The sequence below is a fragment of the Rousettus aegyptiacus genome, unplaced genomic scaffold (assembly GCF_014176215.1).
Source record: "Rousettus aegyptiacus isolate mRouAeg1 unplaced genomic scaffold, mRouAeg1.p scaffold_m13_p_8, whole genome shotgun sequence".
NCBI classification, from domain to species: domain Eukaryota; kingdom Metazoa; phylum Chordata; class Mammalia; order Chiroptera; family Pteropodidae; genus Rousettus; species Rousettus aegyptiacus.
Window position 1 is genome coordinate 51585528 of NW_023416311.1, and position 25177 is coordinate 51610704.

The 25177-nt window shown below is 34.3% G+C and overlaps 1 protein-coding gene across 2 annotated transcripts; it reads right to left on the reverse strand.

Annotated features, from left to right (window-relative positions):
- Positions 1 to 233: 233 nt before the first annotated feature.
- Positions 234 to 25062, reverse strand: FAM174A (family with sequence similarity 174 member A). Of its 2 annotated transcripts, XM_016132918.2 has the most exons (3): positions 24412 to 25059; positions 11434 to 11568; positions 234 to 782 (listed from the first exon to the last, which is right to left on the reverse strand). In XM_016132918.2, the coding sequence occupies exons 1-3, from the start codon at positions 24849 to 24851 to the stop codon at positions 779 to 781; spliced, it is 579 nt and encodes a 192-aa protein (XP_015988404.2). In that variant the 5' UTR covers positions 24852 to 25059; the 3' UTR covers positions 234 to 778. The 2 variants fall into 2 exon arrangements, with proteins under 2 accessions (XP_015988404.2, XP_015988405.2); XM_016132919.2 differs by lacking the exon at positions 234 to 782 and having other exon boundaries at positions 11430 to 11568; positions 24412 to 25062.
- Positions 25063 to 25177: the final 115 nt, after the last annotated feature.

Below are 25177 nucleotides of genomic sequence, written 5' to 3' on the forward strand. Positions count from 1 at the left end.
TGACTAGAATGTTTTTGCCATTATTTTTATTTTCACAACACTGTTGATAAATAAAACGGCTTTGAAATTCACTGGTTTATCAAATATCTAATCAAAGTAGGTATCTTAGCAAAAATTTGCTAAAATATAATCATGCTTTTTTGATTTTTCTACATATTTAAAATATGTTAATATAAAATTCTATAGTCTTTGGGTTTATTTTGTAAACACATTCTGTCTGTACCACTTTAAAATAATTTTAAATCATATTTATTGTTTTGCACACAACTCACACAATTATTAATATTTAAAAAACCTAAATGCAAAGTAATAAACTTGGCTTCTTTTCCCCACAAAAATGGGAAATATATCTTGGTAAAGAAATTTTTAAATTATTTTTACACGCCAGTTATTTGTTGAAATTTGTAGTTCCAACAACAACAACAAAATAATTAACAAGCAAAAAAAAACACCTGATTACTATATAAAACAGTTTACAATAACATGGTAAGCAAGAGACAAAAAATGATCAGTAAACACTGCTTTAAAGTAATTTTCAAACAGATTTCTATTATAGTACAGTTTACTTCCAGTAACTCTAAGCCCATTAAGAGCACCTTTATATATACAAAGATATAGCAAATAATATAGTATTTACTGCAACAACAAATTAAAGGTTGTCATAATATATGTTAACTTAAATACCCCCCCAATGATAAAGTGGCTTCTTATTCCTTAAACTTAGAAATTCTGCTTTTCAGTGTAGAAAGATGAAGTCCTCTCATCAAAAGGCACATTCTCATCTGCAAAGGGAGGGGGAAAAAAAAAAACTATAAATGCTCACCCTGGAATAAATTTAAACATATTTAAAAATATTCCTTAAGATTTGGAGTGGCAAGAAGATAATGTAAGTATTTAGTCTAAGTCAATTATAATAAATGGCACAGATAAAACACATAATTACTTTGTCTATATTAATTATATCAGATACCATCTTTTAATTTATAATTCTAAATTTTTCAAAGGGAATTTTATGTAACTAGTGTGGGTAATTAAAGACTATTTTATAGTCATACCAAAGTGATACCTTCATATAATATTCATAAATGATTTTAATTGACTTAAATATATAATACAGTTATTTATTTCCATAGTTTCTGTAAATAGAATTCTTAACTGATCCTATTTCTAAACCTTCCGAAATGAGAATTAATTGAAGCTGCAGGCCTGGAAGTATGTTTTATGAAACAAAAAATGTTTCTAATATTTACAACACAATAGCAGAATTCATCTCTATGGAAGATCAGGTTTTCCATAAACATATAATGGGGCAAGTTTGCCCATATTTTAACCTCATTGACTAGTTTCTGAGGTTATACTGTCATCACACACATTTTTATAGACCTTAATTCTAAATATAGACCAGGCTTTACTGTTACTTAACCCAGACCATAGATACCAAGAAACTTCCACCAGTAAGAGTCATTATAACCAAAAGCATTTAGTCAAACTAAAAGAACAGCCACAGGTGTACAAATTTTACTAACTTAATAAATCTTCCTTTATAATTATGAACATTTAGAACTTCATGGGAGATATATATGAGAATGAGTAACACTCTCTTATCATTTTATCTAAATCATTAGTAAATAACCTATAATAGATCTCTCAATGATCATCAGATTGCTACAAGCTAATGAGTTTCTAATATATTTTAATTTGAGGGTAAATTTAAGGTTTTGATAAAGATATTCAAGGTTATTAAAAATAATGTAACATTTAGTTCTCATTTTATACAACCTTTGTCCTTTGCATGCTTGAAACTATTATTAATAATCTTGATAATGAATTTGTGGGTTATGAAAAAGTAAATCAGTAAAATCAAAATTGCAGTTTCATTTAGCAGAGGAAGAATACAAAGTGGCAGGTACATAACACAGCTCTATCATTAAACAGTCTTTTGAATGTGGATTACTTATTAGAACCTAAGGAATGTTTAGCAACAGTACTATAAGATGTTTTGTAATCAAGTACCTAGTATATGAAGAAATCTCTTAATGTACAGTTTCAGATATGCATTTTGAAATTCATAACCTCAAAACATGTTAATATGCATAACTTTATTATATTTATATTACACACATCCAACATTTTCTTAGACCTACATACATTTTTCAGATTGTAAAACCTGTTCTCCTACCTACAGTATCGCATTCCTTGATTTGGAGTTTCCTCAGACTTCCCCTCAGATGTTTTCATCATGTTTAATACCTACAATGTGCTGTGGAACCACCATTCTCTAATCTCTCCCTGGCATGACTGAACTATAGCCCAAACAATATTGAAGAAAATGTTCTTTCTCTATGTGCCTTATAAGAAATATTTTTAACCTATCAAGAATTAAACCCATCATCCTCCAGCCTTAAACACGGTCTTTTCTCTGTATCTTCTTAACTCAAATAATGACATCATCTACCTAGTCACTGTGTTCAGTGGGAGCACTTAGGTCCTCTCTGACTGCTTCTTATGCCCTACATCCTGCTCAGTGCTATTATCTTGTTAGACTTTTTCATTTCTTTCTATCCCTAAGCTATCCTTTGCTTCTCAATTGAACATCTCTCAACTGAACAGCTGAAATGACTTTAAAATACTGGACCTTAGTTTCTTCACAATTTTAATTCATCTTTCAACAATTGTCACCAAAACCAATTTTCTAGAACATAAATTTCATGGTATTACTCCCTCACTCCAAAGCAGTTGATGACTTATGACCATTTTTACAAATAGTAAAATCTAAATCCTTAATATGTTTTTTTTTTTTTTTTTAACACAGTCTTCTTGATTTGATCCTGAATCTGAATGATTTTCTATGATGTGTTCTAAAGAGGCTCATGACATACACACTCTTGACAGGACATCACTTGGCTTATACTTTCAGTTCAGCGTGAAATGCAGGCTTTCTCCCCTTTCATAAGGCTTATTTGAATATCTTACATATATATTTTTAATACCTATAACTCAAGCATCATTTCCTTAGTAAAATCTCTTATATCTCTTTCCCCAACTCCGTTTCTCAGAGATCCCCTGGCAGTTTGAAAAATGCGGAACATTAGCATGGCATGGGGAAAATAACCAAGAGCTCCTGCTGCCTGGAGAGGTGATATAGAAATTGTAAGAGGTGGACGGGCAGATTCAGAGAATCCTAGAGATAGAACCAGGAGTACAAGGTATAATCTGTGTGGAGTGTTAACAAGAGGCTCTTTTGGCAAAAGTGGCAGAAATAGAGGCTAAAGCCCCCAAACCAAACAGGACTGCAAGTGTATTCTCTCCGATGGACAGGATTATATTTCCTAGTTTCTAAAACACATATTTCATATTTTAACATCTTTAAACTTGGGATGCATCTTCCAGTTGGTGACATCTCAGAATTGCTGTCAGACAGGTGGTAGTTCTTATATAGTTGATATTGCCTATATGTGCACAGAATTGGTCAAAACTTTTTGTATTGTAAGTAAATGTCACGGGAACAGTGGGGTCAATTCCATATTTTTGCCAAGAAACAACCATGTATTTTAAAAATGGGATGATATTCCAGGAAGACAAAACTCTGCTAATTTTTATTCTAAAAAACTATTACACAGTAATAAATATATCTGATAGCAAAAGAAATTGACAAATTTTTACAGGTGATGAAAATGTAGCAGTATTAAGAGGTTAGTGTGCATGATTCCTATATTAGGTAAAAATATCATTATATTATTGCATAATTAAATTGACAGCATTTTTTCTTTTGGTTTTACAGCTTAAAATTAATATGGGCTTAGATTAAATGAATAATGGTACAAATCTCCACAGAACTTAGGTCAACCTGAAGTGAAGAAAGGGGGGAAAGAAGTGTGGAGAATCTTTAATTAGTGATGTTTAAATCTTGAATTGACAATGTTTAGGCTGAACATAAGTACTGAAATGGACAAGTTCAAGTACTTCACCATTAGAATTTAAGATTTAAAAAAATTAAGAATGTTATATCCTTGCTCAACCACATTCTATGACAGTGGCATGTAGAACTAGCATGAAAAATCTATTTCAAATGTATAGTCACATGAGAAAACAGACAGGTAACCTCTAATGCCTTGATAGCTTCTAACGTATTTAAAATAGGGTATGCAACATACTAAGTTGTCTGTGCTACTGAATTTAATAGTTAAATGCATTTTTTAAAAAAGACATTCATTTAATCACTAACATATATATTGAGTTTTATTATCTGACAGTGGTGAAAATAGTGATGACACAAAATAAAATAACAAAACAAAACAAAATTCCTCATTCTCTTATTACAGGACTAAAGCATGGAAATCATTCCACGGACAAAAAACCTTGGTCTTAGAAAGAAAGCCTGAATTCTAGTACCATCTTGATCAGTTATTTATGGAAGCTCTAAAGTCCTTTTTCTCAAAGGGGAGATAAAACAATTTCCAAAAGAAGATTAAGGATGTCTTTTTATGGAAGTCTTCAAGATGAAAACAGATAGCCATTACATAGCCCAAAAGCTGGGAAAGAGTTTAGAGATGCAGTCAAACACACTATTTGATAAGTAACTTGGTAAAGAGAAAGAATCGAGATTCCAGGGACTAAAGTAAAGTCATTCAGTTATCAGTGGCAGAAGCTCAAGAAACCCTGGAGTCTGTCTACACAATCATATTCTCTTTATTTTATCACAATACTTCTCAATCATGAGGGTTTAGTAATTGAAATCTAAAGATTAGATCAGATGTCAAATGCTCTATTTTTCTACCATTTACAGAATTCCCACCTTACTAAAACAAACAAACAAACAAAACTACTCTGGCTATGACAATAGATTCCTACTCCTAAAAAGCAAAAGCCGAGGCATCCTATTGGCATGCTATGTTCTATCCTATAATCCTATTGTCCTGCATACCTCTTATTTCTCTGCAACACTGCTATTCATAAACAGTCAATAATTCCTCAGATTTCATGTCTTCATTCAGTGACCCTCACCCAAACCTAAACATTTCTGTCTTCCCAGGCCAAATTTAACTTTAGAAAATACTTTTAATAGCCAGATGGCAATATTATAAGAGAATATTTATTCTCTTCTTTTTGTTTGCTAATAAAAATGTTGGTCTTCTGATGATGATGATGATGATGATGATGATGATGATGATTATGATTATTGGTCAGAGAAGGGTGGTGTGTGTGTGAAAGTCTCTTGGGAGGACAGGGACAGTTCGGAGAAATTTTGATTTCCTGATACAGAGGTCGACATGGTGTGAGTTCTTGCCTGCTACCCTCTTGTTGACTGGAACATAGATGTCATAGGTGAAAACTATAGTGGCTGGATAACGAGGATGAGACAAGCATGAGAAAAGGTTCAAGAAAACTGCATAGATATAGACTCTGTTATCAAATAGCCATTGAATTGAGGACAGGAACAACTACTGCAGACTTAATTAAACGAGAAAAACTTCTGAGTCTTTGTAATTCTGGGTTCTCTATTACTTGTAGTAAACGATAGTCAAACTTATAGAAGCATAGAGTAGAATGGTGGTTGCCAGGAGTGGAGGGGAGAGGTAAATGTGGAGCTGCTAGCCAACTGGTATAAACTTTTGGTTATGTAAGATGATGAGTAAGTTCTAGAGATCTGTTGCACAACACTGTGGCTATAGTTAACAATACTGTATTGTGCATCTGAAAATTTAAGAAGGTAGATCTCATGTTGAATATTCTTACCACACATTCACACACACACACATCTCCATGCTTTTCTATGAGGTAAAGCCAGTGCACAATATTAATAAATTTTATGGAAATCTGTTTGAGTATTTTTCAAGCTTTAAGAATGCTTTGTCACTGCGCATTACACAACGATACAATAATATTAAAAGGACGTTATTTTCAAGGACAACTCAAAAGCTAACTCGGAAAATCTGAAACTATCAAAATAAATCCAAATCAAGTTTGAAAGGAAAAACTGTTCTAGTGTAGTCAAGAGCATTGTTACTTTCTGTTCATTTAAAATTTGCAAATGCTAGATTCCTGGAGTTTGTTTTCCTCCCTGATCCTTTTATAGAGGATGTAATGTCTGTGGATTTCAGAGAATGAACACTACCTGAAAGCACCAAGAAAGGTTAATGTCTTAATATTTGTGTTTAGGACTTTTCCCGTCCATAAACTTGAGGTCCTTGTTCCTTTATTGTCCTAACCTCATCCATATAAATCAACCTCGTGGGTGGTTATGCTCCGCCACCCTCGTCACCCTCGTCCATCTATCCCACTAAATTCCTTAGAGAGTCTGCAACTTAAATAATCAGAGCAGAGCATAAATCCTGAACCAAAGCAGTTAGCATTTTATTAAATGAATCAACTGCTATATGAACAGAAACTTGTAATTCAATTGCTGTCTAAGAGTTTTTCTTTAATAGAATTAGTTTAAACCAGATCAATCAAATACTTTTGCTCTAGGTCTGTGTTGTCCAACACAATAGCCATTGCCAAATCTGGCAATTTAAATTATAATTTCAACTTGCTAAAAGTCAATAAAATTAAAAAGTCCCTCAGTCACATTTCAAATGTTCAAGAGCCACATATGATTAGTGGCTACCAAGTTAGATGGGGCAACTCTAGACCATGCACTGAGATGAGGAAAATAGCATCACCAATCAGAATTTCATGTTACCTAGTATTTGTTAATATACAAAAGATTCATGTTCTTAACCAATAAGCACACTGTGGTGTCTAACTATTAATGGACCAAGGCAAAGTTTTTTCTAAGGTTCAATGTCCACAAAAAAGTAAAACATAGCAAAAAAAAAGAAAAAATAGTACATGAAAGGTTTTCTTTGTTATCTGCTGAAGCAATGAAAAAGAAAGCACAGTACTCTTTAACTAGATAAAGTACTATAACACATCACTGGGCATCAAAAAATACCTATTTCTATCTAAAATAAACATTTGAATAACAGTATTCTGAAAATATGTTATGCCCCTCATTCAAATATTTGAGAAATTAGAACTGTTTTCAAATTGGTAACTGTTTAAATAAAATCTTCTTAATGAGGATTTCTAATTAAATACTTATATCAAGTCTGCTTTCTGATTCTGATATGCTGATGTTCATAACCAGAAAATATTTTGTAGCCAAGTAACCCAGTACAAATGTAATGAACACATACAATATGACATTAAATTTAATGAAGCAGAACAATATAAAAAGTAAATTTAGGATTTTTTAAATTACATACTTGGCAAAAATTATATGAATAGCCTTGAAGTAACAGAATTACTAGTTTTTAGAAGCTGCTATCACGATTGTCAAAATGCCCTTTAGTGTACATCATTATAAAATAATATTAATTTTACTGTTTGGTAGAAATCAAAGAGAATAGCAAGAATATATTGTTCCCAATTGTAATTTTGTGATAAAGCACTGTTTTAAACTGTATTTTTGTGCTAGGTTATAGTATTTGTTTCCAATATTTTTGAATTATATTAAATATATAAAATATATTGAATTATAGTCTCAATATTTCATTTGAGAAAAATAAAGGTAATATTTAGTCGGTATATGCTTTCAGATTCCTATTAGTTTTCCTATCCAGAAGGGCTGAAATATCTTACACAATAGTTAAAGAATTGATATTTGTTTCTGTTTTATAATGCTTTTGTGCAACATGTCTCAATAACTCAACAAAAGAAATAACTTTAATATACAAAATTAGGATATCAAGAGCAAATTCAAGACAAGTTCTATTAATCAAGCTGCTCAATTTATTTTTTTCCACACACACCTACAAATGTTCACAGTTTGACTATATTTCAACACTTGAATTACCAGATACTATGGTAATGGTAGTTAACTCCTCAATATCCACTCAACCCCAAAAGGTAATTCTGAGCTAATCATGGCACTTCCATTTTTCTACCCGGGGTGTAGTTTAGAAATGATCACATGACGAATGTTATAGAAAACAAAAACAAATAACAGGAAGCAAATTATTTCTAAAAACAACTCTGTTAAGAGTTTCTGGGGAAATTTTTCTCATTTTGAAGAAATGGAAACAAGAGAGTTAGTCCCTAACTTCTACTCAAAGTTAACATTCTAGATGATATTATAGGAACTGCTGGCATCAACATATTATCAGCCTAAAAATGAAACACATGAAGAGGGAAGAACCAAGGGGTCATGGAGGAGAGAAGTCAGAGCCCTAATATACTGTGCCTGAAGTCAGCCCTATCTGAGACATCCTTTTATATATTTTCTTTAGGATATTTAAACCACATATTGGCAGTTTCACATAGTTCAATCTAATACAAAGAAACAGTGAAAATCATCACTCTAAATCCTAACTGCCAACTACAATCATGATTAAAATTTTGATGTATTAAAAATATCCCTCTCAGAAAGAGCTAACTACAACAGAATAATTTTATACTGTCATAAAATTGTATGTAAGCAAGAAAATTCATTTACTTCTCTGGAAATGACTTGCTTCCTGTTATTTTGTGGATGGAATTTGAGAAATGAAGAGGAACTAATTTTAGAAAGCATTTAAACAATGAAAGCAGCATCAGCAAGAGGTGGTCCAACAAGAACTGCCAGCAGTTATACTGCGGACTAATAGGATTCTGCACTGCCACTGGCAAGGTAAGCAAGTCAAAATATTCATATTGCTCATTTCTAGGATTCTCATTTGAAAATAAGTAATAGGAAGTGCTGGTATAGATGACAAAATGCACAGAATTTAGAATTATTCTCTTTCTAGGTATAAATCAAATAAATATTTTAAAAATGGAATGAGATTGAGGCAGGAAGTCTAAATCACTTAAACTCTCTGAGCTTCAGTTTTCCTATTTTTAAAATGAAAGCAATAGGAACTACTTTACAACACTGTTCTGATAATTACATAGTACATGAAGAAGTCTAACACAGGTACATCTAGCACAAAAGCAGGCATTTACTAACAAGTGACTATTACAATTACTCATTGCAGTTGTTGCCCTACTCTGTCCAGACTACCCCCTGGGCTCAGTAATAGGACCCTGATCTTATCCTAAAAGCATTCTAGCATTATCAACCTTTCTTCTACCATCGATGTGGCTGTTCTGGGAAGCCCTTGGTGGTGAAAGTTCTCTTTCAGGGTCAAGCCCTTATAACACCTTCTCCATGTAAGTATTGACTTTTGCCTTTACTGAGAGAAACAAATGACATTAACCATGATTATCATGTTATTAAACTGAATCACAATAAGATCTATATGCATCTTTCCACAAAATAAATCTGAACTGTTGAATAAATTGATGGCATAATTATGTTTAATCTCTAATATCAACAGAAGAAGATTTGATAGAGAATGGTGCTCATTGAAACAGCTTCATATGAAGTAATAGAGTTTGGACTGCATATCTCGTCACAGAAAATAATCTCAAAGCTATCGAAGGTAAGGTCAACGCTGATTGGTAAATCCGGAGGACATGCTGTAGTTGGAAAACCATTATTTTGCAGCTATCATAGTAAAGTGCTAAACCAAGGGGTAAATTTTAATGAAAAGCAGAATATTTTCATGATTTAAAATGTCTCTTTGTTAGTTGCATAGGGGAAAAAATCAGTAACATATGGGAGAAATTCAATAAAACCTTGAAGTGCACAAAATTACCACTGCTAATGTAGGACAGATGGACATCATGTGATATCCCGAGAAGGAGATAGAAAAATCTATATAGTATTTCAACTAAAATGTTTAACCTGATTCTAGGACACATCAGAACATCAGGTAAATATAAAATGAGGGAGATGGATTCTTCTGTACATTATGAAAGAGCACACAAGAGAACAAATGAAGTAAAATGTTAAGAACAGGTGAATCTACATACAAAACTTATAGGATATTCTCTGTACTATTTTTATTCATGTAACTTTTATGAAGATTTGTCATTATTCCTAATATACCTGTACCATCTATTTGGTCGTCTTCCTGGTTTCCTAACTCCTTATCTTACTCTTGTCCACTCCATTGCAGATTAATCTCAAAAGACACTTTTGACTGTTTCCCCATCTTAATTTTTTTCCTAGTGGCTTTTCTTAACTGTAGAATAATTACTGATAAACAGGGATCACAATCCATCTTCTGATTCTTTGTTCTGCCTTACCTGCCAATCTTCCTTCTGCATTCAAAATTCAAAAACCAGTCAGTCACTCATTTATTTATTCCCACACATGACAATAATAGCATCTATATTAAAGAATTAACTTCTTTTAGTTCCTTAATACTCTATATTCCCTTTTGCCTCTGGCACTTTATGCCTGTTGTTTTCACTCCAACCCCTGCCCCTATATTTACCTTTTAGTTTGCTAATTTCCACTAATTTTTCAGGTCTCAATTTACATATCACTTCCAACAGGCTTTTCTGAACCAATATTTTTTGATTAAGTGTTCCATGCCCCTATTATTAATTCTTACACCACCTACCCTTATTCTTTTTCCATTTATGTAACTCTGATTAATGTCTAGCTCCTTAACAGAATACAATATTCATAAAAAGTGGAGCATAAAAGAGGGATAAATATTAGAGAAAGGATACAAAATAAAAGATAGCTATAGGTAACTATATCTCATGGAAACTATCCACTTCTTTGTGCCTCTCCTACCTTCCCTAGTTCTGTGCCTCTTCATCTCTCCTAGGCCACCTCCCTCACTACTACAAGAGATATTATTCTACAACAAATATCTGATTATATGATTGCGTACACTCTAAACAGCATCGATAGTTCTTCAATGACAGCAGGGTAATACCAAACTCCTTAGCAGATTACAAAACTCTGCATGTTTCCCTGAAGAAAACTTGTACATCTGTGTCTTTCACAGCTAATCCTCCCAACCTCGCATGTGCACACACAGCGGGCAGCATTCTAGACATTTCTGCTACATGAACTGAACAAACTACTGTCTTTCACAACTGCTAAACTTTAGTAGTTGCTTCTGCCTACAACAATCTTTGCCTCTAGTCAAGCATACTTGAAATTAAATGGGTTTCAAATTCAGTTCCCCTTTGGAAACAACCCTGACTCCCTAAGTTAACAACTTCCTTTTTGTCTTCCCATTTGTACAGAAGAGATGCCTCGGATGCATTTATTTGTAAAAAATACTACAAATACTATACTTTTTAAATACTATGAAAGTTTTGCAGAAAATTAAAAGAAAATAAGAATTATATATAAGACTCTATCCCCATCCTATTCAAGGAGAACTGTCCGTAGGGTGAGCTCAGGAAAAAAGTGAGCTATTGGTTGGATTGCACAAAGAACTGCATTAAACAAAACTGAATAAAATCTGTTAGGGTAAAAACTGGTAAATGAAATTCTACTTTTTCAACTTATTTGTCAAACACATGCCTCCTGTTTCATGAAATTAAACTCTGCTCAACACTTACCTTCGAGGGTGATTGGCTTCAAACAATGTGTTATCATCATCCTCATCATCCTGTTCTAAAGGTGTCAGTTCCATGTTTTCTATGTTAGTGTCCAAAACTCCGTATCTCCTGGTCTTTCGGTTTCTTCTTCTCATTCTATTAAATAGAACATATTAATGGATAAAAATTACTTGAATGTACTACAGATGATCCTTACTTTATATTCATTTATTAAAAATAAATTATCCTCTCTGTTTCTGACATAGGAGACTCTCAATATCAGAATAGTTACATTTCAGAAATGCAGTCTAGGTTATTTATGACACAAAACCTACTCCTATATGTTTGTGTGACACCACTATTTTTTCTGACATATCCTCTTTTCTCTGTGTCAAGTTATCATGTTGATACATGCTTCTTTTAGCCTTAGTTCAGGTTCTATATTTTCAATGAAGCCTTCTATTACAGCCTTCTCCCCACCTCTTCCATTAATTCTTACCACTATGCAGGATTAGATACTTTCTGCCCCGCTAAGGAACAGCAGGTATATACATATTCAAATTCTAGACTTACAACCCAGGCTGTACATGAGAATCACCTACGGTATTTTAAAAAGCTCCATACTCAGGCCATAGCTTTACAATTTTAAATCAGAATTTCCAAGCATAGGAACTAAGCATCCACATTTTTCTAGAGTTCTACAAGTCCAAAGTATTAAAAACTACTATCCTAGATCAGTGGTTCTTGAAGTGTGGTTCCAATATCAGGAGAATCCCAACATCTAGAACTTATTAGAAATGCAAATCCTCCTGACCTCCAGACATAGTGAATAAGAAAGTTTGAACTTGGTCCCCAAAAGCCACATTTTAACAAACACTCCATGTGAGTTTGGTGTATGTAAAAGTTTGAGAACTACTGCCTTAGAGGAATGAAAATATTTTAAGATGCTAAACATTAATTATCTGTATATATAGCTGAAAGAGTCTCATGATTTAGAACCCTACTCTCTGCTTCTTTCTCATATAACTTGTTCTTTTCTTTCAAATTATTTATCTCAATTTGCAAGTATATGTGCTTATGTATATGATGGAGTGTTTATTTGCCTATTGTTCCCATTAAATTCCATGCGGGCAGCAACCATGTCTGGTTTCCCATTGCATTGCTACTTTGCAACACAGTGTCTGTTTGATTAAAATATTCTTTAAGTATTTGCTGAGCGTTTGAGTGATCTAAATGTGACCCTGCAACCAATGCCTAAGTCACCTCTAATGCAACAACCTTAACCTCACACACAGGAAAATGTTTCATCCAAGTATATACAGCAGTTAAAAGAAAAGATGTTTCAGCAAGTAATATTGAATAAGTTTACTTAAGTTCTGATTCACTTTGTGTGATGTATTAAGTATAATGATAAATACAACTACAACATCAACTGCAAAAAGCAATATAGGCCTCTGTAAATATGACAGTCGGGACCCCTGAGAGACTAATTGTCCTACACATACATACATACACACAAACGTGCACTCAAGAAATATTAGAGTCTTACTAAGCATAAAAGGTGTGCTAGCTTCTGGGAATAAAGTACTCAGTCTCAGTGATCAAAATTTAGAAAATATGACTAAACCTAGACAAAAACCAAGATAATTTTCACTGCCTATAGCTCTATCTATGTGCCTAATCAAAGGTGCTAAAACAGAAAAGGTTTTTTTTTTTTTTTTTTTTTAAAAAATAGTATAGTATTTAAAGCTACAAATGTTGCCAGGGAAAGAATTAATATTAATATAAGAAATAACAATATGAGGTAGATTGGTGGTAGTATGAATTATATGCCAGTCTTTTTTATAGAGTAAAAAATATGTTTAGGTTGTCAAATTAACAAGTATGTATATATGTGTGCATGTTTCTATGTATGGGTAACGTGCAAACATGCATGCGTGCTTGCGCGCATGCGTGCGCGCGCACACACACACACACACACACACACACACACTCCATGTAGATCAAAGGTCTCAACTTTTTCTGTAAAGGACCAGATAGTAAATATATCAGACTCCGCAGATCACATATGATTACTGCCACATGTTCATCTTAATTTGTTGTTTTGATTTTTAACAACTCTTAAAAAAGAAAAAATTGGCTCATAGGCTTTAAAAAACCAGGTCAGCAGGTTGGATTTGCCCTATGGGTCATAGTTTGCCAACCTCTGATTTATACTTATGAAATTAATTCACAGAAAAACTAAGAACAGAAATGATAAAAGTACTGACTCTGGAAATAGAAATAAAAAAGTACAGGGACCTTCTAGTTTACTACCGGTTCTTTTAAACTGCACGATTTAATAATATTTTCATGGACTTTTGATTTAAAAAAGTTACTACACAAGATTGAAGGCAGTCACTTAGCAGCATAAGTTAAGGATATTCAGAATTATAATTTCTCCTCTTCCCTTTCGCTAGTCTTGTTGCTCAATTTTCAAAACCATATGGCTTTCCAAATATTCAGTTTCAGTCAACAAAGAAATTAATGTCATGGCAAATTATTTCTGAAAATGAACCAGATTCTTCCAGGTTATATATTATATATCGAATAGTCAATATGCAAATAATCTGGTGATTGCTGGTCATAGGATATCCTGGCAAGTCTTTAAAAAGGGATATAATGAAGAGAGCTTAAAGACTTTTGGAATTTATCTTAGCTGCCACTCTTCTCCACTCTCAAGGTCTTCATCATATCTTGAATGAATTCCCAATCTTTCAATGAATGGCTACAGGAATAACCCTATTTTCTCTATATAAATATTTGACTGTACTTAGTGAGCACTTTGTTACTTATGTGGGCTTGTATTGTCCTTTAATTATGTATATACATAGTATCTTCCTAAGATAAATCTAAGCCCTTGAAAAACAAGAACTTACTTCATATAGTGTACTGTTATGTACCAAATAAATGGAGGAATGCAATTCCACTTCAATTAATTTAGTAGTTTAATAAATGTTACTAATGTATACAAAAATAAGTCAAATAAAACTGTATAGTGTTAAATAGAATTTAAATTTAAAATGAACTTTCCTAAAAATGTCTTTCCTAAACCCAATGATAGGCAATGATGGCTACATGGTTGTGACAGCTACATGACTATGAAAATATCAAATATAATAAAATACATATTTACCCATATGTACTGGATTTTCTCAGGGAAGGTAAAAAAACACTTGCAAAGCTTTAAAATTGCTGGGCTGATTCAATGAACCATCTACTAACAAAATACTAACAAACATTATAAGTAAAATATAATACACACCAAAAAACTAAAATTTTAAGTAAAAAAAGTTACTTTTATCTTATAATATGAAGTGATGTTATTGTTAAACAAAAGAGTAAAAGAGGTTTTAAAATTCCTGCAATTTTAACAGCTATGATTCTTTTCCTACAAATGAATGTTTTCATTAAGCTTATGATGCCCAAACTTGTCTATGTGTTGATAATTACATACATATAATAGAAATGCACACTTTTCTACTAGACATTGTAAATGAAAACTGTAATCGGAAACCCAATTTTGTTAGCTCTTAGTTAACAAAAAAATAGGAACTTTATTGATAAATGCACAGAGAGCGAACTATAGAAGCCTACGAGGGCAAAATAGCTATATAGTTTATTGCACTGAATTATATTCACTCATTGCATGGCATACTCAGGTAAATGATCTTGATCAGCTATCTTCTTAGGCATTCAAGCTATCATTCAACTAGCTATCTTAACAGAAATGCAGCTTCCTCAATGTTCCATTACACTCAGGTTGGTGAGAATTATTTCTGTTTAAATAACAAATAAAAGCTACAGCAGAAAAATAAAACTGAACTACTAAAGCAAGCTTGATCAAATTTTATGTAAAAGTGTATGATGCCACATAAAATAAACACAACAGAATAAAATTCCATTTCATTTTACTATGCTATGAAAGGGAGAAAACCGACCAAGGTAACCTGCTGCATAAATAAAATCAGTTGCTGTACCCAACTGATTTTATTCTTGTGGTTTCCTTTTAACTGAATGCTTGTAGGGTGTTATTAAGGAATAATGTGTGTGTGTGTGTTTTTCTTTTTTCAGTAATATTATGTCTTAATTTCTTCTATAGTGCATTCAAAACTAGACTGAGGAATATATTATTTACTATATATTTTATATACATATATTCTCCTATGTGATCAGACATAATGATAAAGGACAGTAAACTTTTATAAATAAAGGTACAACTACTGATACAGAATTTTTCGTCTTGACTATTTTTGGGAAAAAAAGTAAACTAGTAACCAAGAATGATTCTGAAATTAATTTTATTTCTTGCAACTGTGATATAAGGGGGAAAAAAATCAGAGAGTCACAATTTTAGTGTCTATGACTTTCATCATGAAATCCAACCCAATTGGATATATATAGTAAAAATTATTTAGCATTCTTCATCTGTCATTCCCAAAATCCAATCCATCAGTTATAATTTCAAGTTCATCAAGAGTAGACACCAATAAGAGATGAGAATGTTATGTGTTGAATTGTGCCCCCCTCCCATTCCCATTCACATGTTGAAATCCTAACAACTTGTTCCACAGCATGTGAGCTTACTGGAAGATAGGGTCATCACGGAGCCAGTCAAATTAAAATGAAGTTATAATTACAAAGTCCTATTGATTGTACTTTCTGAGAATCACTGGAGTTCACTTGTAGTGCTCACCATTGCTATCATCAATTGTCTTGACTATTAAAACAGCTATATACCTGTTTTCTTCTATTTACTCTGATCACCCACTAACTTCCTCTCCATCTTCTAAAATTTCCAATGGTTTCCTACTGCTCAGCATTAAGTAATGATTCTGTAATAGGGCCTACAAAATTCAACACAGGATGGCTCACCTACCTCTCCAGCCTTACCTTGCTCTTCACTCTACATTCTACTTCTCTTTCAGCATTCCAGCCACAAAGCTTTCTCTCATTCTCTTCTAATGGCCATGCTTTCTCTGTCATTGGCAACAAACTCTTCCCGCCCACCACAATATTATATTAATGCCTATTTATCTTACAGCTCAAGTATCACTTCCTCAGGGAAGCCTTCTATGATCAACCTAGCTCACCTATTATTGGCTTCCATAGCACTCATGTACATCTCCTTTAAAGTGTTTACCGAAGATATCTTGTGTATTTATTTGTGTAACTATTTGTCCTACTAGACAGTTAAGTTTCATGGGAGTAGGAAATAGATCTGTTCTTATTCACTACAATACCCACAGCACACAGAAATTGGCCTGAAGCAGATGCCTAATAAATATGATAAACAAATTATTTAACTGAAATATTCAGATTCACAATATATCTTGCATTTTCTCTGCATAACAAGGATACTTACAATTTTATATGCAAATCATCACCTCTGGGATAAGAGAAGCCTGAAAGAACAGCATCTCTAGAAATGTAGCACAGCAAAACTTAGGGGAGCTAGCTAATTTTTAAATCATAATGTAGATAATAGCTTTGACTCATAACTTAAAACAAGTACTAAACATATTAAATATGCACTCACTCTAGCACTCTAACATTCTCATTTAGGATATTTTAAGTAGTGCCCAGGTGATTTTTACAGACTACACAAACCAGAACTACCAATATTTAACCTGTATCCTGTGCTGTGGAGTTCCATTTTTATCTTTTGGGTATGAAAATTTACCATATTGTAACATGTAGTTATCTTTCATTTACTCACTAAATAAGTTTATACTTTCAAAAGCCAAACTAACTTCTTGCTCTTCTCTTTTAAACTTAGTATTGTACATGGAACCATATTCAATACTTGTGATATCCCTGCTTTACTACACAGGATAAAATGAGTTAATTCAACTATTTTGGATCTTTCAGGATTATTATGACTATTTCACTCTGCTGTAAAGAAATGATGCTCTCAGGAACTACTGACCTCAAAGTGAAGTTTTCAAACCTGTGCTTTTGAATTCCCATGGCTTCTTTACATTATTCTTGGGTCCTCTCCATTGGCCTGTTAGTTACCAAGCTCTGTCACTAACACAAACTTGATCAACAGCAGAACTAAACAGAAGATTCTCCCGACAATGTGTCTTGCCACTGCTCATCTACAGTAAAACATTCACTGCTAATACCCCACAAATTAAAAAAGAAAATATGAAATCATGTTCATCTATGTTTAGGGTATTTCAATCTTGTTTTCTCTGATAGCCTTTTCTCGACCAGCTCCTTGTAGTTCAGTACATAAAATCAGTTCTTACGCTTAGATTTGTCTCCCATCTGATGGTACTGTGGTAGATAACACTGAGGTGAAGTAAATCCCAAGAAATGGCATAAAGCTTGGCTATGAAGTATCCATATAAAAGTGAATACTTAACACATAGCTCCTTTGTCATCTCTCTTCTTAGTCTTTACATGAATTTTCTAGTGTTTTCTTTAAGGTCCTAAAGCTTGGGATGTTTGGCTTGATAATTCTAACCTTCACATTTAAGAGTTCAGCATGAGTGCATTTCCCAACCCATTTTAAAGTCTAGCTACAGCCCAGCACCCCCAAGATTCATCCTAGCTCGCTTTTGACTGACTTGATGACCAACTCCACTAGCACATTTCTCTTATTGTCTCCCTTTTCTCCCCTCTCAACCTCTGTCTAACCTTTTTAGACCTACCCTCTAGCTGATTATAGTTTCAAAGGTCAAATACCACACAGAATATGGTATGGGGGAGGTATTAGAAAAGATAGTATATTAAAATCCACAAATATGTTACAAATCCACAAATATGTTACTGAGTGTCCACATATGTCAAACATTGAGCTAAGGAGCTTACAAATATTACTTGATATAATCCTTACAACGATCTTGTAACTACCTTTATTTTATACACAGAAAGGCAGAGCTTGGAAAAAAATTAAATTTGGGACAGTAAATGGCAGAGATAGGATTCAAATACAAGCAATATGACTCCCAAGTCTAGTTTCTTAAACATTAAGTCACATCGTTACCCTAATGAAAGTAATTTTAACCAAGGTCACAAATGTTTCTACCAAAACAGTCTCCTCATCCCCAAAACAATGATCTTACATTATACCAGACTGGATAACAGAATCTGTCTTTTGTTTATCCAAAAGGAAATTCTCTTCTTCGCTCTTAACAGAACCATGATTTTGTTTAGACAGAGATTAAGAGCCCAGCCCTAAAAGATACATAATGATCATAATAATTGGTGTAAATCAATCATGAAAATGAAATTTTGCTTTTCCCAGTCATTGTCTAGGGCTGAGTATATGAAGTGGTTCGGACAAACAGGACAAAAGGGAATGCCTCTATCTAGTAGTGGGGTTTCTGGGAAAGATTTTTCTCCCTGAGTATAGGAAGAGAAAGCCTCTGTGCAGGGTCCCTTTCTTGGTTGGGATACTATTATATGAGAATATAATGTTAAAAGCTGAGGTCCTTATGTTAAAGTCACTTATGTCCTTTAATTAAAGTCACTTTTAATTGGAATTATATTATTTATAGGTGAAAACCTCCTAAATAATAAGGGCACTTGGCATCTTAGCTCCCCTGGGTTAGGTTGCCAATCTTCCATCGTCCAGATGTGTATTTCCTTCTGATTCTCTTCTTTTGAAGAATCTTTCAGTCAGGTTCTATTAGCAATCCCTCCACCCTGAATAAAATAAAATCCCATTTTTTTTTCTCAGCAGTTTTAAATAAAAAATCAAAGTGCCACAAAAATGACCCAGTAACTGTTCATAGTTTCATGCTACACTTCTTTTCTTCAGCTTAGCTTAGTGGTCCCATCTCCATTTAGATCATCAAATCCTTTTCATTTTTTTTCTCTCAGAGATTTAGCAACTCAAATTCATGAACACAACTGTTTTTAAACCAGAATCCTCAGAGCACTAGGCTTCGATGGAAGTGTTGCTAATCAGTGCAGTGTTGCTTTTAGCTTGTTTACATACTGGAGCACTAACACTAAAAAGGATGGAAATCTTCAACATTTGAAACATGCAAAAAGCATGCTATCATGGGACCTGCCGATGTCCAATGTCCCCAGGCTTCTTAAAAAAAAAAAAAAGTATAAGGCTCCACCTACAAGCCTTCGGAATGGGTAATGATGGTTCATCATGTTTTCAGCCATGCAAAACCCCTACTCTAAGCTAAAACTAACGATCCTGGGATTGGTACCTTTTCTAAAACAGGCCAGTCAATCTCTACATTGATTGTGACCTATATTATGGCCTAGCCTACAAAGATAAGCCCATCAGAATACCTGCTTTAGGAAGTCCACGTGGAAGAAAACACATATGCAAACAGGAACATAAGACAATTTGAAGGGGTGATGGGAATCGTACAATGACTAGTATTGGGAATAATGGGTCATAATAGACCTTAATTATAAGAAAATAAAAACTAGAAGCCAGAAGCTATGAAGTAGAAAAACATATGCATAGTGAATAAATGAATCAGTCAAAAGTAAGAGGACAAAATAACAGGTAATTAAAGAGTAGATAAATGTTAATTTTATATAGCAGAATTACTTTTTCAAGAGTTAGAATCATTTTTGCAATGGTTATCATTGTGCATCCATTATAATGTGCACACTTAATAAGAAAGCATGGGGAAACTACAGATCAAACTACCTGGAAAAGCATTATTTAATTGCTTATTATTTTTAGTATCAATAAAAATTTGTTTCACTATTCTAATGCAAACTCACCTCAATAAAAGAATAAAAATATAATCAATCACTCACATCAGGAACTCACTGACTGTTCTAATTCTGGGTTTTACAGGAGCTTGGACACTTTTCAGTTACATGACCTTTGGTGCTATCATTTCATATGACAGATATTACTAGTAGTCACCAAATCCGGAACACGTGTACACATACAAATGCACACTTTCAGCTTTTCATATAATTAGATTAATTTTTTGGCTGAAGTAGTCAAAAGTCCCTATGTACTCTTTGAAAAAAATTTTATTAAATTTATTAAGGTGACATTGGTAAGATTATATAAGTTTCAAGTCTCTCTTACCAACATCTGACAACTGTGAAGAACTTATGCTGAAATGGCAAAACCTTTGAGGTAAAAAGATGATTTAACACATATTGGAACCGATATGATAGCCTAAGTGTTTTAATCAGGGAAATATAGGTTATGGTAAGGAAATAAACAATTTTAATCTCAATGGCTAATGCAATAAAAACGTATTTCTCCATTATGAGAATTTAGGCTTGGACTATCCTCTCGGACAGTTGTCCTCCATGTGATAACTCAGCAATTTAGCTGGCCTTTATCTTAAGGTTTTGCATAAAATATAATAAGAACCCTATAGAGTAATTTTTTCTTGCTTTATAGATTTTACTGAGAAGAATGTCCTACAGAGGAAGCAAATCTAAGTATTATTACTTGAGATCTGCATAATTCCCAATAAACAGCAATTACCCTTAAAAATCCAAATCTTCACCACTTACCTACATAGCAACTAGAGAATTAACAAAGAACACTCATTCATTGGGCAGCTATTTATTCAGTGCCTACCATATGTTGTACATAATGTTTAGGACTAGGGATATAATAGAGACAAGATAGACAATGAACCTCTTCTCATAGAGATTTTATATTAATCTTAGGAATCCTACTCTGTTCCTACTGTTCCTTGTATATATTTTTCAATTTCTACAGAGATAACCTAACTGTTCTTTAGAACATTTCCAGACTCAAAGTGGAAGTTATTTCTAGTGATATATTCTTCATAACTGGATTATATTAAAACAAAACAACTTGGAAGTTTAACGGAGTTCAACTACTTTAAAAGTAAAATAGACTCATGTCACCTCACAGCAGTTAAAGAAATGACACAAATAACTAATGCTGGTGTGCTGTCACACATATTTTGGAAGTGAAAAGCCAAAATGGGCAGTTACCCAAATGAATGATTTTCAGCCCTTTAACCGGAAGCAAAAAGTATGAGTCTGAACACGGCTCAGACATTGTTAGCATCAATCAAACTTTGGACAAAATTTAATTTAATTTTGGACTTAGACTGAATGAATGTAATAGATGCTGGTTAATGAGCACAGTTTTTCTTAGGCATAGTTTAGAATTTAGAAGGTAACACATGTTAGTGAGTTATCCAATTGAATAAGAGTGAAAAGACTGTACCCTTCCAAGCTTTACAGAAGTGAAGGTAGAAAGTCAATAGCAATAAACATTTATATATCAATTATAAATAAGGGGGAAGCAAAATGAAGAGTCATTTCAAAAAAGTTATCAGATCCATAATTTATATGTATAAGAAACATAATACACAGGGTACTCTGCATCCTTACAAGAGCAAGATGACCTTTGAACACAGTATGAACTGCAGAGGTCCACTTATACACAGATTTTAACAAATACTGTAAATGTATTTCCTCTTCCTTATGATTTTCTTAGCATTTTCTTTTCTCTAGTTTAGGAATATAACATATACTACATATAAATGTGTTAAATGACAGTTTATGTTATCAGTAAGACTTCCATTCAGCAGTAGGCTATTAGTAGTTAAGTTTTTGGGGAGTCAAAGTTTTACACAGACTTTTCACTGTGCGAGGGCAGGAGGATCAGCGTTCCTAACCCCCATATTGTTCAAGGGTCAGCTGTATATAGACAGCAATAAATAACAATCACGTAGGGAGAAAAAAAAAAAAAAAACCTGCTTCAATTTTCTTCTAATCTTTCTTTATATCAAGAATACAGCCTCAGTATGGAGGTAATATGACTTTAACATCTCACATTTTCTAACTTCTGCTTTAACAGAAAGTGGGCCTGGGTTTGCTGGCTTTTGTGAACCAATAGTAACTAACTCAAATAATATTGCTTATACCAGTAGTTCAAACATTTGGTCTTGGGCTTTCTTTACAGTCTTAATAAGTGGGGATCCCAAAGAATTTATATTTATGTGGATTATATATAAGAATACTTACTATGCTAATTACACTTAAGAAAAAATTTAAATATTTATCATTTGATTTAAAATAATAAACCATTGCAAGTTAACATAACTTTTTTTAATGAAAACTATACTGTCAAAAAGAAAACCAAAAAAAAAAAAGTGAAAAGGATTTTTCAAATCCTTTTCATGTCTGGCTTAAGCAGACAGAATTAGATAAAAAACAGAAAGAGATAGAAAATAGAAAATAGCTGAATTTTCATATTTGCTTTGCAGTCAGTCATTTGTAATGTGTTGTTTGGTTGAAGGATATGAAGATTATTTTCACACAGATAGGAACTTGGAAAAGGGAGGAGAATTTAATCGCCTTTTCAGATGTTAGCACTCTTTTTTGCTACTACACCAAAACTCAACAAGAGGTAGTTTCTTAAAAGTTAGTTGCAATGTGGAATTTGAAATTATATCAATGAACTTCTTGTACCCTATAAACTTGAAAGAAAATGTAATATTTTGAAAATTGTTTTAATCTTGCAGATCCCCTGAAGAGGTCTCAAAGAACCATCCCCTGGATTATGTCTAGAACCAGTGGCTTACACTGTACTCTTTTAATCAGCTGTTTAAGAAGGGGTGTTGCTTTTCCATTCACAATAAATTGATTTGTTTAAAAGGACACTTTTAGTTTAAATATATTTAAAGAAATGTACGAAATAATAGAGAGTAAGTAGTTAAGAGAAAAAAGGTAAAAGCTTGGAAAACAATAAAACAATGCATTCTGGTAAACCTACCCTCTAAACTAGTTTATAAAGGAGGAAACTACCTAGACAGTACTTCCACAGCTTTTCTCTTGGCTGGCTCTTCCTAATAGTGACATTTTGGCTCTATATGTCAATCTTCAGAGAGGTGGTCCCCAGCTAACCCACTTAAAGAAGCTTTATTATAAATTTTCCAAATCAACTTATTACATGTTGAAATATTTTAATATCATGACTCCATAAACCAATTTTACTTAAGTAATAAAGAATACAACAAATGGAGATTACTGATAACAATAACAAATATCACTAACTGGATTATATAATTCTTTTTCTATTTGATAAGGCATTAAGGGTAGTAGAAAAATAAGTGTAAATCGTCTACTTTATTCATGGTACTTACAACATAATGACCTCATTTACTTAATCAAAAGGTTGACCATAGGTCAGAGCACAGACATCTTGTTAACTGGAAAATATTCGAACAAAGCAAATGGTACAATCATAGATTATCATTAGACCTTATGGGGTACCAGATAAGTAATTTTACCCTTCTGGGTCAGCTTCCTCACATGTAAAGTGAAAGGTTCATTTAAGTGATAATGGGGAGTATGACAGAGTGAACCACAAAAATTAATCACATTTCCAGGTCAAAAACGGTGGCACGTATGAAACTTCATATGGTACAATCTAATTACTGAAGGGGCAGATTAAAGGGCAATGCTAAGAACTCTCTGGTAAGGAAGAACTTTTCTTCTTTTATATTTTATAAAATAACCATAATAAGGTCCTTCTGCACTACTATTAACCCACGCAAATAAATACTGATTTCTAGTTAAGTGGCACTATTGTAAAAAGAACTCCAGGACTTACGAATTCTACTAAATAGGAGTTCTGCCCTTAAGAAGTTTACATCTAATAAGCAAAATGGCAAAGTACACAGTACATAGAGTAGAAAGAAGTATTACGAGGTATTGTGGTCGAATACAAGATTACTTTCTCTTCAGGGAAAGTATGCCTTTGAGGCAGGGTAAAGAGATTTGGAGGTAGGGTATTAATTTATAAATTAGAAATGAAAGGGAACAACTATTTGGTGGTTTAAATTTTCCCAAAGGTACCACGAGTTTTTAAGACAGTCATCTTCACAATCTCAGGCAGGCACCCCTGATACTTGGAGCGGAGAATGGGCAAAGCCAAGTCACAGAAATCTGCCTTGCAAGAAGGTCACCAGGCGGCCCATCTCAGGCCCTCGGGGGAGGCTGATCGAGGCTTCGCCTCACCTGACAGTCCTGACGACGAAGTACACCAGCACAGCGCCACTCACCACCATCAACACGGTCAGGGCCCGCTGGGTCATAGGCTTGTCGCCGGGGTTGGGACTCACAGCGAGGACGCCACCCACGGAGCCTTCTTCCCCCGCCTTCCCTGCTAGGTCCTCCGCCGCAAGCCCAGCCCTGGGGCTGCTGCCATTGCCGCCTTCAGCGCCCCGCGGCCCCGCGGCTTCGATCTGAGCGCGGCCCGGGGACTGGGCGGCTGTGGGGCCAGGCAAGAGTGGGGGCAGGGTCCGCGGTCCACGGTCCGCAGGTCCGGAATTTGGAGCGGCCTCAGCTGCCTGCAGCAGTACCGCCAAGGGCCCCCTTAATCCTGGCAGGAGTAGCAGCAGCAAGAGGGCGGAGGCCAGAACGCGGCTGAGAAAGCAGCTGCAGTGCGGGGCCTTCATCGTCCCCGGACCGGCCTCTCACCACGCCGGAGCTGCCGGTCCCTCCGCCCTGGTTCCAAGAGAGACCATGAGCGCAACAGATAACGAGGAAGAGGTGACCAAATCCCGGGCTGAGACCAGGCCGCGGCAGGTGGCAGAGAAGGTAGAAGCTGCAGCGGCGGCAGCTGCTGGGAAAACCGGAAGTTCGTACATCGCAGCAGCCACTGATACTACGGACGCTTTCGGTTGCTAACATGTAGGAGCTGGCGCGTTCAGTGACGTCAGGTGCGCAGTGCCTTCTGCGCACGCGCCCTGCCGGGAGGCGCGGGGTGGAGCCAATGGGTGGG

What these genes read in the sequence shown, in the direction of transcription:
- FAM174A (XM_016132918.2), bottom strand. Translation starts at nt 24,851, where the DNA reads ATGAAGGCCCCGCACTGCAGCTGCTTTCTCAGCCGCGTTCTGGCCTCC. An exon ending in TTCGTCGTCAGGACTGTCAG is followed by an intron (nt 11,569 to 24,411) that starts GTGAGGCGAAGC and finishes TCTATTTAATAG; the next exon opens with AATGAGAAGAAGAAACCGAA.